General features: G+C 50.8%; 1 protein-coding gene across 2 annotated transcripts in view; it reads right to left on the reverse strand.

The window, feature by feature from the left end:
* LOC128403204 (sarcoplasmic/endoplasmic reticulum calcium ATPase 3) overlaps window positions 1-8,740 on the reverse strand; it is a 90,729-nt gene extending 81,989 nt beyond the window's left edge. The window contains exon 1 of one of the 2 annotated variants that reach the window (XM_053367893.1): window positions 7,967-8,740. In XM_053367893.1, coding sequence (XP_053223868.1) covers window positions 7,967-8,084 — 118 coding nt within the window. In that variant the 5' untranslated portion in view covers window positions 8,085-8,740. The remainder of the gene's footprint in view (window positions 1-7,966) is intronic. The other variant, XM_053367894.1, reaches the window with a different exon arrangement.
* Between the last annotated feature and the right edge of the window lie 6,618 nt (window positions 8,741-15,358).

A 15,358-nucleotide genomic window follows, 5' to 3' on the forward strand; every position in this document is an offset into this window, starting at 1 on the left:
TGGGGGCACATATTCTAATTGTTATGCTTTTGAATTATGGTGCTGGAGGAGACTCTTGAGAGTCCCATAGACTGATCAAACCTATCCATTCTTAAGGAAATCAGCCCTGAGTGCTCACTGGAAGGACAGATCCTGAAGCTGAGGCTCCAATACTTTGGCCACCTCATGAGAAATGAAGACTCCCTGGAAAAGACCCTGATGTTGGGAAAGATGGAGGGCACAAGGAGAAGGGGACGACAGAGGATGAGATGGTTGGACAGTGTTCTTGAAGCTATGAACATGAGTTTGACCAAACTGCGGGAGGCAGCGGAAGACAGGAGTGCCTGGAGTGCTCTGGTCCATGGGGTCACGAAGAGTCAGACACGACTAAACGACTAAACAACAACAACAACAATTCTAATCGTTACAGTCTTAACCCACCTTCCCTCCAAGAGCAGAGGCGGATTTAGGGGAGCACGGCCAGTTTGCATTTTAGCGTTGCACAGGGTGCCGCTGAAATGTGAAACCCCAAAGTCCACCACTGCCAAGGGCCTCAAGATGCTGTACATAGTTCTCCTGCTCACAACAGCCCTGTGAGGTAGGCTGAGTGAGGACCCTGGTCTCCCAGGCCCTATACGTTAACAGCCATACCACACTGCCTCTGAAGACTATTGGTCCATCAAGCTCAGTGCTGTCAACACTGGCTGGCAGCAGCTTTCCAGCGTTTCCAATGGGTTTCCCCAGTCCTTCCTGACTAATACCAGGGATTGAACCTGGGACCTTTCACATGCAAAGAAGATGCTCTTCCCCATTTCTCTACATGGTCAAGAAGGGTTTCCAATTTCAGTTTCATCTAGCCAAATGACCCGACAAAACACAGTAGCTTTTCTTCCAGGGGTTGCCAGCCCTGGTGACTTCCAGATGTTGGCGGCTCCCAGCTCCCTCAGCCCCAGCCAGCATGGTCACTGGTCAGTGATGGAGCGTAGCAACATCTGGTGGGGTGCAGGTTCTCCACCCCTGATTTAATAAAATGAAATGTGCTATGATAAACCAAAGGCTCAATTGAACGCCGAAGATTTGTAGGGTCTTGGCGGTCTCCATCTATACCCACAGAGCTGTAGCTCAGTGGTAGATGAGTGGTAGACCTTTGCATGCAGAAGGACCTGAGAGGAATCCCCAGCATTTCCTAGTAGGACTGGGAATGTCCCTTGTCTGAAGAGAGCCAACACTCCAACTCAGTTCAAGGCAGCTTCCGATACTGTTGGCTAGGAAGCTGGCTAGGAAGTTCGCCTTGCAGATCAGCTTGTGCTCAATCCCTCCTGATTTCCTGTGGAACTGCCAAGAGCACCTGTGGCAGAAGATTCCTGATCCTGAAGGGCTGGTTAACTCGCACCCAGCCCGCTCCTATGCATGCTTGCTCAGAACTAGGACTCGCAAAGTCCAGCAGCGCCTAGTAAGAGATCACCAGATGGCAGCCGTTGATCACCTTCAACCTCCAAAGCCATCCCTTGAGTCTGTAAAGAAGCCAGAGGTGGGCGCGAGTTCAGGATCCGCCAAGCTGGTCAGCGGAAAGACACCTTTCGGTGCACAAGCTGGCCGGAGAGGTCTTCCCCAACAGTGTTCGAAAATAGCCAGGCGCCAGGCTCGTCTTGTGACTGGCGCAGGTCCAGTTGTGACCACCTAGAGATCTCTGGATGCTAGCTTGGTGACTGACATCTCCACCTGGCTGGCCCCTCCAGTTTTCTTAAGCAGGTAAGGAGAAGAGCTTACTTACTGAATATATATCCCATATATTTTCTTTAAAATATAAAGCGGTATAGAAATGAAATGAATAATTATAATAACAATCTCCACTGGGAGAGGGGGATGGCACCTAGACATACCATTGTGGCCCCCATAAGCTGTTTAAGGTGCGTTTTGGCAGTTAACTCATGGGTAGACAAACTAAGGCCCAGGGACCAGATCCAGCCCAATCATCTTCTAAATCTGGCCCGCAGATGGTCCGGGAATCAGCGCGTTTTTACATGAATAGAATGTGTCCTTTTATTTAAAATGCATCTCTGGGTTATTTGTGGGGCCTGCTTGGTATTTTTATATGAGTAGAATGTGTGCTTTTATTTAAAATGCATCTCTGGGTTATTTGTGGGGCATAGGAATTCATTCATTATTTTTTTCCAAAATATAGTCCAGCCCACCACCACCGTCTGAGGGACGGTGGACTGGCCCCCTGCTGAAAAAGTTTGCTGACTCCTGGGTTAACTTATATATCTGAGTTTCTAACACTGTTCCCTGAACACCAAAAGGTAGCGTTCCCTGTTCCATCAAATCAGGCTTGAAAGAACAGGTTGCAGTGTGTGCCTCTAGGTATGGGGTGCCCACAACAATTTTTCTGGTTTGTGAGTGTGCCCCTGCATCCAGGAAGCTTGACAGTGCCTGATCAAAGCCATTCAGCAGTTGGCCCAAGCAGTGGCGTAGCGTGGGGGGTGCCAGGGGTGCCAGCCGCACCGGGCGCAACATCTGGGGGGGCGCGAGTCCAGAGGGAAGGGACAAGTTCCTTCCTCCGCCGGGCTCCCCGCCGCCACCGCCAGCCTTGTGCCCTAGCGCGCGCGTGCCCCCCGCCGCCGCCGCTGCGGCTGCGCTCCACTCACTGCTCGCAGGAGGAGCAGCCGCTGCAGCAGCGCCGACACCGTCACCAACGCCTGGCCGGGCACGGGCAGCCTCCGCACCCCGACGCCAACGCCATCCCCTCGGCCCAGCCACAGGCGGCGGCGGCTTCTGCCGACTGGGAGGGAGGAGAGCTCCGAGGGGCCTTGCCGCGCCCTGCGCTCCCCAAAACCCTCCGAGAGGAAGCCGGCGGGCAGGCGAGGGTCTCCCGGCGGAAGGGGGCGCTGCTGGCTCCGGCTCTCAGCGCAAGTCTCAGCTGCGGATGGGGGGGCGGGCGAGGACGGAGCGCGGCTGGAAGCCCCCAGACCCGGCCGGGAGGAGGAGAGGCGCTCGCCAAGCCCGGATCTGGAGCGCCTCGGAGCGCGGGCTCCACCTACAGCCCAAGGAGAGGAGGGGGCGGGGAGGCGCCCGAGGGGAGGGGGCTTCAGCTGCCTCGGCCCGCGGGGGCTCCGCAAATAATAAATTTAATAAATTCCTGCTGAGCCTTTGGGGGGGGTCCTTGGCTCCTTCGCTCGCCCCCAGCCCCAGTGGCGTAGTGTGGGGGGGTCAGGGGGGCCGGCCGCAACATCTGGGGGGGGTGCGCTCGCACTCCAGTGCTAAAATCCACAGGTTAGGGGGCGCAAATTACTTCCCTTGCCCCGGGTGCTGACAACCCACGCTACGCCACTGGGCCCAAGACATTTTGCAGTCCAAAGCACATGTCAAAATAGTGCTCCCGCTTGGGCAGCTGAGTCTTAACGCTGAAGACAAATTAGCATCCTCTATGGCACCCAAGGACAGAAGGCTAGCAAAGAGAAGGCTGCATAGCATGCCCAGCTGAGTTCACTACCTCCATCTCAGTATCTGCCACCCGAGGCAGCTGCCTCACTCCATGCAACACTAGGGCTGGCCATGCCCTCCAAATTTACAAGAACAGAGATTCCGACTAAACATCAGGAAGAACTTTCTGCTGGAGAGAGCCGTTCTACAATGGAACGGTCCACCTCGGAAGATGGCGGACTCTCCTTCATTGGAGGTTTTTAAAAGCAGAGCTTGGACGGCCATCAGTCATGGATGCTTTAGTCGTGATTCCTGCATTGAAGGGGGTTGGACTAAATGACTCTTGGGTTCCCTTCCAACCCAACAATTCTATAATCCAGAGAGCGTTGCAGGAAAGGGCTTTGCTGCAGAACTACAACAGGCTCCCCTCCGTTCTACCCACCGAAAATAAGTAGCCTTTAAAAGAACACACACAGAGAGACAAATATGCATCCTCTAAAAATAGGCTGCGCAGATGATCACAAATTGCTTCTGAAACTCAATTTAGTTTTACAAAGTTTTTTTAAAAAAATTAATTGCCTTTAAAAAAACAACACCCAACAACCTGGCACAACCCACCCTCCAACTTTTGCCATTTTCCAACACACACACTTCATTTCAGCTTCATCAAAGCTATTTGCATATGCAAATATTGGTTGGGCTGCATAAGGACTTTCCAATGAGCTTTCTTCTAATCAGATAAATATTGACTCAGGTGTGGTTGTGTTCTGAGGCTCAGTGTCAAGTTCCACCCTTCTTTGTGCAGGGATAACCAAATCTTATTGTCTCGGGGGCAAGGTGGCGCCCGCAGGAAACAAAGGTCACAGGTCTCTTATCCCTGAGCATCATAAAATCGTAAGGTTGGAAGGGACCCGAGGGTCATCTAGTCCTACCCCCTGCAATGCAGGAATCTTTTTTGCCCAACGTGGGGCTCGAACCCACAACCAAGAGATTAAGAGTCTCGTGCTCTGCAGCAGAGGTGAGGAACAATACAATAGCGAACATACAATACAATACAATAGCGAACATTTCATCCAAGTAAAATACTAGAGTTGCTAGGTCAGGACCCTGAGTTTCAGGGCTCAGACCTGAGACCTAGGGGCAGCTCGTGTTGATCTCACAGGAGGCAAGCTCCAGTGATGTCATTAAGCATGACTGAGCCCTGGAGATGGAGGTTAATTGGGATTGGAGAGGAGGGGGGGAGGGACTCCACCCACAAGAATGGATGCAATAATTTGCAGCTGGCTCCTGCCAGGCTGAAGCCTGCAAGCTGCAAGCACAGTCTTAATAATAAGAATAATAAATTTTATGGAACTCTCACCCACCTGGGAAGTCAAGCCATCCCCCTGTCACTATCTTCCCACCTTCGTAGGCCAGGTCTGGCAGATGGACAGGGCACCTGCCATTCACCTGGCACAATCAAAGTATCAGATGGCACAATCAAAGAACATGGTAGCCCAGTGGGCCTTATTTCCAAGTCAGTCGTTCCCCTCTAGATGCTTTGGACTACAACTCCCATCATCCTCTCTGGCAACTGGCCACTCTGGCAGGGAGATGAGAGTCCAGCACAGGCATCCCCAAACTCGGCCCTCCAGCTGTTTTGGGACTACAACTCCCATCATCCCTAGCTAAAAGGACCAGTGGTCAGGGGTGAGCGGAATTGTAGTCTGAGTTTGGGGGTGCCTGGTCCAGCAACATCTAAGAGAGCACCAGCCTGACGGCAAGAACCATCTAGAGCAGCGTTTCCCCAAACTTGGGTCTCTAGCTGTTTTTTTTTACTACAACTCCCATTATCCCTAGCTAACAAGACCAGTTGTCATGAATGATGGGAGTTGTAGTTCAACAACCTCTGGGGAACCAGGGTTAAGAAAAGCTGATCTAGAGCACCATTGCTCCCTCCCCTCTAGAGTGGTCAATACTGTGAGCTGTGGGGTGACAGCCTGAATCAGTACACTCCCTGACCCACGCCACCTCTGCCAACCCTGGCTCCTGCACACTCTGCCCTGAATATTCATTGCACGAATGGAGAGCTAGTGTAGCACAGTGGTTAGAGTGTCGGACAATGACCTGGGAGACCTGGGTTCAAATCCCCACTCAGCCCACTGGCTAACCCTGGGCCAGGCTCTGCCTCTCAGCCAAACCTGCCTTACAGGGTGGTTGTGAGGACTAAATGAGGAAGAGGAGAACCATGTGCTCTGCCTTGTGCTCCTTGAAGAAATAGGTGAGATATAAATGCAATAAATAAGTAAATGATATCCCATCTTTCCTCTAAGATCATGATCGCATGCATGGTTCTCCCCTGCCTCATTTAATCTCCACAACCACCCTGTGATGTAGGTCGGACGGAGAGGCAGTGTTTGGGCCCCAAAGTCACCCAGTGAGCTTCATGGCTGAGTGAGGGTTTGAAAGCTCGTTTCCCAGGTCCCGGGGACCCTCAGGGTCCCTTTCAACCCTACAATTCTGTGCTGGAACATTGGAAGGGTCAAGGCTCTGTTGCAGGACATCTGCTTTTCATGCCTAAAGTCCCAATTTCAATTCCTTTCAGCAGCTTCAAGCAGGGATGAGAAGACTACTACCTACACGAAACCCTAGGGAGCTGCTGCCAGTCAGTGTAGGGAACACCCGGCTAGATGGGTTCTGGCACACACATTGTAAGAGACTGAGGGTACTGATCCGGTACAGAAAGCAGCTTGCTGATGTTCCTGTGTTTACTCTGCCTGTGACCCAAATCCCCCTCCAGAAGCCTCTTTCAGGTCACCTGCACCCCAAAATTCACCCACACCATTCATCAACAGACACATCAACCTCCAGCCAAGTCCCAACACAGAGCAGTTCCCCAAAGACCTAGGTCACCACTCCTTCAGATGCTCAGAACTGCATCCTTTCCAGTAGTCAAACCAGGTGTTCTGCCCTCTGCAAATCCAGGTGTCCGCTCCCTGCTCTCCCTCCCTGGCCCAGGCCTGACCAGATTCACAATCGCAGCTCCAAGCACTTCTCATGGCAGGGGGCTGGGCTAGATGACCTTTGGGGCATCTTCTAGCTCCACGATTCTATGATTCACCTTCCAGGTAACTGCTAAGCAAAGCAGTCTTCCAGGGCCTGCCCAGGGCCCAGCCAGTTCTTCCTTGACCGGGCAGTCAGACCACCATGGTCCGTAACCAATGGCCGGTGCAAGCCTTGCCTTTCATGCCCAAATAATCTCTGACCCGCCAGCCTGCCACGGTCTCCAAACCTAACCTCAATTTATCCTCTGAAGCAACATTTTTAAAAAATAAATAAATCAGTCACTCCTCTTCCCCCTCCAAGCATGAAAGCTGCCATTTCGGAGCTCTCTCAATGGAGCTTCCAGGGTCCAGGGCATTCTGACTGTAAATGTAAGATTACTAGGGGCAAATACAAAGGGGAGCAAAAGGCTGCTTTTGCAGACATCCCGGAAGCCTTGTGCCGACTTCTACGGAAGCAGGCTGCTCAGCTAAATGGAACCTGTGGTTTGCTCTAGCAGCGGGGCTCCTCTTTGAGTGCTTATTTTAAAACTGATCAGACAAAAGTCCCGAGAGGGGGGATCCAATTAATGGCTGTCCGTTGCAGCATCGCAATGGAACTAGCATGCTTAGGGGCAGTCTATCTCTGAAAGAAAGGGCAGAGGGTTCTTGTCTTCATGGTGCTGCTCTCGGGCACCTACAAGGAGTGGCTGCGGTTCTTGGCGATTGCACTTTTCTCTCTCTCTCTCTCTGCCCAGTCACCTTTGGCTTCAGGATCCTACCACCCACTGCCCAAACTGGATGGCACTCCCATGCCCCACAGAGCCACCCTATCCAGCCCCACATAAACCCCACAGGACACCCAACCATTAAAAGTACCTCCCTTATCCCAGATCACACACCCTGTTTATAAACTTTCTGTTTAGGTGGGCCCCTTTCAAGGTAGCCCCCCGCTATGTGAAAAACAAAGGGTTGCACCCAAACAGCATAAGAGCCAAGTCCCAGATGAGGTCCCTTTGCCCCCCAACATAATATTTGAGGGAGCTGGGGCCCTCAAAGTCGATGGGCATTGTCATTCAAATGGTGTGCATGTGCCACATCATGAGATGATTATGCAGGGCGGGGGCCCCCCATATTTTATTCAAGTTGGCATCCCTGCAACCAAGAGCAGACCCATAGAAATCGGAAGGACCCATCCATTCAAAGCACTCTTACACCACAGTCAGTCATGCCTCTCCTGCCCCAAGGATCCTGGGAACTGTAGTTGAAGGATGCTGCCATTCTCAGCACCCTTAAAAACTACAGTTCCCAGGATTCTTTTTTGGGGAGGGGGCGAGCCATGCCCGGTGCAGAGCGCTTAGACTGCATGGCATGGCTGCGACCTGAAACCATAGGTTTCAATGGGTCTACTCGGAGTAGGGCTAACCCTGGCTCCAACCCCCAAACCCGTCCTGATGACATCGCCGTTCTGAAAGCCACCATGGATGGCATCGCGGTTCTCCGGCGGTAGGGAGCGAGGTGGCGTCGGCCCCAGCAGGACTCACCGTTGGCGCCGTACTTCTCCCGGTTCCGCCGCACCTGCTCCGCGCTCAGCCCGCAGCTTTCGCGCACGCCGAAGCGCCGCAGCACCTCCTCGGCCGTCGAGCTGTGCGCGCTCTCCATGACGCGCGGCTGGAGCGCTCCGGCGCCCGCTCGCCTCGCCTGGCTGTGCGCTCCGGCGGCGCCCGCCCGATCCCTTGAACGCTGCCCGGTTACCGGACCGGCTCCGGAGGAGGAGGAGGAGGAAGCCTGATCCGGCTGGACGACGATGAAAAGAGGAAAGCCGGCCGCAGGTTCCCACCTACTCCAAAGCCAAATCGCGCAACCCGGATTGTAATAATAATTAAATTAAATTAAATTAAATTATAAAAACCCGGGGCGTTTTTTCTCTCTCCAAGTCCCTCGGTCTCAGCCTGCCGCGATCTCGCAGGAAAGGACTCGTCCGAGCCAAGCCCAGCCGGGCACCTTCCGCTTGGCCCCGCGAGCAGCCCTCTCCGCTTGCGCGCTCACAGCCGCGGCTCCCGTCCGCAGAGCCTGCCCGGGCGTTCCGCTACTGCCGCTGCCATGCCGCGCCTTGCAAAGTTACTTTCTCTCCACTCGGGTTTCCCTGAGCCAGGCCCCGCCCTCTGCCTCCAGCGCCCGGCCTCGCCTTCCCCCAGGATCGCTCGCCTCGATCACCTGCGATCGCTCGCCCTTTTTGTACGATTTTTTTGGGGGGAAGTGTTATTATTGTGATTCTTTAAGCCTCGCTGCTGAGCGCGCGGCGGCTCCTCCCTCCTCCAGCCTTCCCCATTCACAAGCTACCTGCTGCCTCCCGATTGGTTCCGGCACACCCTTGATACCTTCCTGCCCTTCTGCCATTGGCTATGAGAGGCGTTCCGATTTGCATAGCATTTCTCCCACCCGGGGGAGGGCGCTTTTCCGACCCGCCCACTTGTGCCTTTTAAGGGGTTTTTTTTAAAGGAATTCCCATCGCTGCAGCGATTGGGGGCGGGGCATAGCTGCACCTGTTGGATTTCTGCCTGCCACACACCTGCTGTTAACAGTCCCGCGCCGAAAGCTCTTGCTGCCTGAAACAGGGAAGAAATCTAGTACCCACGGAATGAGAACTAGATCCTCTCTCTGTGTGTAAAATTAATTCATAAGGGCACTTCAAAATCACGGGGATAGGGACTTTTCAGTCTTCATTTTAACTAAGTAAACACACATTATTTTTTTCAAATAAAGCAATGTCATGAAACATATTAAATGATTGCAATTTCAAGAAACTTGACATTTAAATTTTAATTTAAAATGTTCAGATATGGGGGGAGGGGGCACGTTCCAAAAGCCCTCTCAGCATGAATCTCTGGAAGAAAGCAGATGACAGCAGGCCAGGTGTCACACAGGGCATACCAATCCCATTCAGAACTATGTTTACTTGTGCATTAACTGTCTCTGTGAATGACATATTGCTTGTGTGTCATTCACTATAACAGGGGCTGGGCTCTGCAGGCCAGATCCTTACCTAGCACCACCCCTAGGGGCCAGCTTTGACAGGTGGGTGGGTGGGACAACTCACCTGCCAATCACCTGATGCCGCCAATAATTGACAGGCAGGCTGTCCTGCCCAACTTTTGCTCCATTCTCTTATGGAAAATGCCTTAGTAGGAAAAGTGTTTTCAGATTTCCATTTGGCAGGGCAGTTCTACAACCAATAGATTTGTTTTTTTTTTTATCTTCCATTTGTTAACTGACACCACCATCAGTCTGAATACCAAACGTTCCTCAAATGCACTGTTCACCAGCAGGTCTCAGAATGGGTAACAACACTTTAAAATTCTGCACTAAAAACATATTAAGGAAAGCAATAAACGTAATAATCAGATTTTTTTCATTAAAAAATTACCATAGGAGCCTTCTGAGAAGGTATAATGACTCAATTTAACCTTAATCAGGATTCAACATGTACCATAACTTTTCATTTTTAAAAACCTGGTCACAATGACCATTTTACTGAATTGTACTGTTGGTAGAGACGAACCACATTTCTGATTGTGATTCATTTACTGGCTGCTACATTTGTGTTGGCCCCATGCAATAAGCCTCCTGCCTTGCCAGTGGCTACAAAATGGTTTATGAAGTTTTCAGAGTCAGCTGAAATAAAAGGGAGACAAATTAACAGACAGTGTGTCGACCCAAGAAACAATCCCTCAGCCTCCTGTCTCCGAATGACAGAGAAATGCTCTCCTTTTCTGATACACGGGAGCACACAGTGTAAGACATGGCAAAATCACAAAGACATTGTTTTTAAAATGGCAGGGGAGGGGGAATATTGGAAGTAAACCATTTATTTTAAATTTTTGTTTCTACTCTGCTCTTCAGCCAGGGCTGCTTACATACAATCAAAGCAAGACAGTTCCCTCCCTGAACTCCAGTAGGGAGTTAGAAAGAAAAAGGCCAAAGTTGAGAGTTGAGTTATGTGAGCTAGAAGCTGGAAGCAGGGAAGCAGACTGTGAAGTCAGAGAGACAAAGCCATGCCTGATTTCTGCTGGAATCCCAGGGTCTAGCTATGGGAGAAGTAAGACCCTCTTGGGCTGTTACTGCAGTGAACTCCTCCATGACAGACTCAGGTTGCATATATGTGCAAATAAACCATATGTCGTAAAGGCACCACAAACCCTCTGTAAGCACCGGGAACCCCTGGAATCGCAGACTGCTCACAGGATCAGGGTGGTATGCAACAATGTGCTCTTGTGAACGCATATGCCCCCACCCTCCCAAAAACAGCCATTCACAAATTACAATGTGATAGTGTTTTATCAATAATTATATGCCCGATAACTGTGTGCGATGTCAGAAAATAGGTGAGCTTCTGTTTTCCAATCAATAGATGTTTTGAATGAGTTGTATCGCCGTCATCCTTTCTTGCTAGATACATAGAAATGTAGGCTGTCATCACGCCACTAGGAAGCCATACCAATTGCCACATAAGGAACAGTGGGTAGGCCCAGGTGAACAGCGAGATTTAACAGAGGGGTGGGGGAGGCAAGTCATTGTGTAAACCAACTCTGTTACAACGTGGCTGAAGAGTAAAAATGTTTTAAATAAAATAGTTCAAGAAATACCTTTTGAATGCAGAATGTATTTCTGATCTCTGCAACCCACTAAGAGAACCTTTTCCCCCACCTGGCAGAAGAGCAGAGTAAATATGGTTTAAATAAAATAGTTTAAATGCATAGAATCATAGAATTGTAGAGTTGGAAGGGTCATCTAGTCCAACCCCTTGCAATACAGGAATATCAACTAAAGCATCCATGATAGATGGCCAACCTCTGCTTAAAAACCAGCTTGGTTTCAGAAGAAGAAAGCAAAGACTGCTTGACCAGGTGAGGCCAAACAATAAATGGAATAATAATAATAATAATAATAATAATAATAATAATAATAATAATAAATTATTTATACCCCACCCATCTGGCTGGGCTTCCCCAACCACTCTAGTCGGCTTCCAACAAAATATTAAAATACAGTAATGCATCAAACATTAAAAGCTTCCCTAAACAGGGCTGCCTTCAGATGTCTTCTAAAAGTCTGATAGTTGTTCTCTTTGACATCTGGTGGGAGGGCGTTCCACAGGGCGGGTGCCACTACCGAGAAGGCCCTCTGCCTGGTTCCCTGTAGCTTGGCTTCTCACATCAAGGGAACTGCCAGAAGGCCCTCAGAGCTGGACCTCAGTGTCTGGGCAGAACGATGGGAGTGGAGACGCTCCTTCCGATATACTGGACTGAGGCCGTTTAGGGCTTTAAAGGTCAGCACCAACACTTTGAATTGTGCTTGGAAACCTACTGGGAACAGAGTATTCTACCTGAGCAGAAGAAACAGCAGCCTTAATCCAAGAGAGTTGGATCTGGCTGTCTGACACCGTTCTGCAAATATGAGAGAATCTAAAAACAGGAATGTCTCCCTCTTATAGTTTAAGAGGAGGGAGAAAGGTTGTTTTCTGCTGCTCCAGAGAAGCGGACACGGAGCAATGGATCCAAACTACAAGAAAGAAGATTCCACCTAAACATTAGGAAGAACTTCCTGACAGTAAGAGCTGTTCGACAGTGGAATTTGCTGCCAAGGAGTGTGGTGGAGTCTCCTTCTTTGGAGGTCTTTAAGCAGAGGCTTGACAACCATATGTCAGGAGTGCTCTGATGGTGTTTCCTGCTTGGCAGGGGGTTGGACTCGATGGCCCTTGTGGTCTCTTCCAACTCTATGATTCTATGATTCTATGAACTTTCCAGGGTTGAGGAGCTGGACTGCTAGTGAAGAGGATGTGCAAGTTCTCCTTTCTTTCAAAAAGAAGGGTGTTTATTTTCCTGCTCTCCCTCCCTGCCTGCCCCATATCTGCGAGATTCTATTTTCATATTGCCAGTGGGAGGAAGGTTCAGAGGCTCTGGAGAGCAGCAGTGAAGGAGAGGAGGAGGAAGGGGCAGCAGCAGCAAGCATCCTTCCCAGCATGCTTTGCCGCAAGCAGCGTCCACAGAAACCTCAAATAAAGGCAGCGGTGCAACATTGCAAAACTCATGCTTTTTAGGTGCTTCCACCTGAGCCCAAACTCGCCCACAGCACAGCAGAGCTGGAGAAGCAGCTGTAGCTCAGCATTGTGGAATATCTGCTTTGCATGCAGAAGGATCAGTCCCTGGCCTCTGCACGCCCCCACTAAAAAGCTTACCTTGGCAGGTGGGCCATTCCTCATACTGGGGGGGGGGGCAGAGAGAGATGCAAACTCTTGAGCATATCAACACCTTACTTTTTATATGTATAGGAAGAAAGGAAAGAAGGAAACTGTATAATACAGTGGTACCTCGGGTTAAGAACTTAATTTGTTCTGGAGGTTCATTCTTAACCTGAAACTGTTCTTAACCTGAGGTACCACTTTAGCTAATGGGGCCTCCCACTGCCGCCACCATCACGTGATTTCTGTTCTCATCCTGAAGCAAAGTTCTTAACCCGAGGTACTATTTCTGGGTTAGCGGAGTCTGAAACCTGAAGCATCTGTAGCCTGAAGCGTCTGTAACCTGAGGTACCACTGTACATTCATTCAGAACAGTTCTACATTTATTGATGATTGCAAAACGAAACTCATCCGTTTTCTGACCTTGTGCACACTTAACTGAATGGACATCTCATTATTGATAAAATACATCATAATTTGTGAAATAAAAAGAGCCTGCTGGGTCAGGCCAATGGCCCATCTATTCCAGCAATTTATTCCCATAGTGGCCAACCAGATGCTCTAATAGGCAGCAGCAGAGGAAGCCTCTTGGGCGCCTGGGGCAGTGAGCCCATGGGCAGGGGAAGCCGCCCATAGGGGCAGGGCGAGGGCGGGATGAGCCTCCAGAGTCTGCCTGCCTCCTCCCACTCAGCCGCCCTACAGCTGGGGGGGTGTAGCGGGCAGCCCGCGTGCGCCCAAGCCACCGCATCACTCCCAGGAGAGACGTGTGGCTCAGGTGCGCTGCAGGCCCCGCAGTGAGTGCCGCCCGGCATATTGTCACCCCCCTCAGTGGTGACACCCGGGGCAGACAGCACCAACATGTCCCCCTTCCTCCGCCCCTGCCAGTAGGAATCCCACAAGCAGGATTCGTGCACAAGAGCCTTCTCCCCTCTTGTGGTTTCCAGCAACCAGCATTCAGAAACGTTGCTGTTTCTGACTGTAGTTGCAGAGCATAGCCATCGTGGCTAGTTACCAAGGACAGCTCTCTCTTCCATGAAGTTACCCAGTTCTCTTTCAAAGGCATCCAGGTTGGCAGTCCTCGCTGTCTCCTGGGGAAGCGAGTTCCACAGTTTAGCAGTGTGCTGCGCAAAGGACTTTGCAAACTGATGTGGAAGTGTGGAGTTCTGATCTGGGGAAACTGGAGAGATTTACCCGTCCCTACTTAGTTGTAAGGGACGCGGGTGGCACTGTGGGTTAAACCACAGAGCCTAGGACTTGCCAATCAGAAGGTCGGCAGTTCGAATCCCCGTGACGGGGTGAGCTCCTGTTGCTCAGTCCCTGCTCCTGCCAACCTAGCAGTTCGAAAGCACCTCAAAGTGCAAGTAGATAAATAGGTACCGCTCCGGCGGGAAGGTAAACGGCGTTTCCATGCGCTGCTCTGGTTTGCCAGAAGTGGCATAGTCATGCTGGCCACATGACCTGGAAGCTGTACGCCGGCTCCCTCGGCCAATAAAGCAAGATGAGCGCCGCAACCCAGAGTCGGCCACGACTGGACCTAATGGTCAGGGGTCCCTTTACTTTACCTTTACCAATTTGTGACATTTGACAACTTAATTACTGGTCACAGGACGCGTCTGTTAAGGCATCGGCCTTGGCTTCCAATTCCCTGGCTTTGGAGAGCTTAAAGCTAAGGCAGACAAGATTAAAACCACCCTTAAAATCAACAAGGTTTTCAAATCATTGAATGGATTTTAAACACTCAATGTACTTTGCATACATTATTTCCATACTCTTCGCAACAACCCTGCAGAGCAGAGCAGGAATAATAATCATAGACTCATAAAAGGGCCCCAATGAGTCATCTAGCCCAACCACCTGCAATAATTAGTAGTAGTATTCCTATATTCAGAGGGGACACCATAAGAAGCCATTTGCCTAAGGCTATACTTGGCCAGTATACAGGTGGGGTAAGATTTGAACAATGCATCCTGGTCTGTTAGTGCGAAGGGCCACTGTGCCACCAACCTTAGGTTTGCCCTCAGCCAATCCCTCCCTCCCTTTCTTCTTACTCACAACCAATCAGGGGCTGGCTCCGCCTGCCATTGTCTCTGGCCCTAGCATTCGAATCCTGGCTCACAGCTCACATCCAGGCAAGCTGCTATACCTCACACACAGGCTACCTGAAAGCTTTACCTGAAAACCTTTTGCTAGAGATTCGAACCTGGGACCGTCAACATGCAAAGCACTGAACTACGGCCCTGCCTTTTCTGAGGACAAGCACCTGTTGCAAATCATGCAAATTACTTTTCCTAGGGGCTGGCTGGTCTCATTTGTGGAACGAGCCTCGTGCTCCCAATTTGCACGACATGCAAATTCTGCATTTGGAGAATTCGGAGAACTTGCATATGGCAAATGACACCGCCTCTCCCTCGGTTTTCCCCATCCTTGTTTTAGGAACAGCTGGCGAAAGGACATAAGAAGAGCCTGCTGGATCAGGCCCAGAACCCTCAAGCAGGATTCGAACACAAGAGCCCTCTCCCCTTCTGTGGTTCCCAGAAACCGCTATTCAGAAGTATGGCTGCCTCCAGCTGTGAAGGCAGAGAGCACAGCCACCATGGCTAATAGCCATCAATAGCCCTCCCCTCCATGAATTTGTCCAGTCCTCTTTGAAAGCCGTCTGTGTTGGTGGTCATCCCTGCCTCCTGTGGGAGTGAGT

Source organism: Podarcis raffonei, chromosome 15 (genome assembly GCF_027172205.1).
Source record: "Podarcis raffonei isolate rPodRaf1 chromosome 15, rPodRaf1.pri, whole genome shotgun sequence".
Lineage (NCBI taxonomy): Eukaryota > Metazoa > Chordata > Lepidosauria > Squamata > Lacertidae > Podarcis > Podarcis raffonei.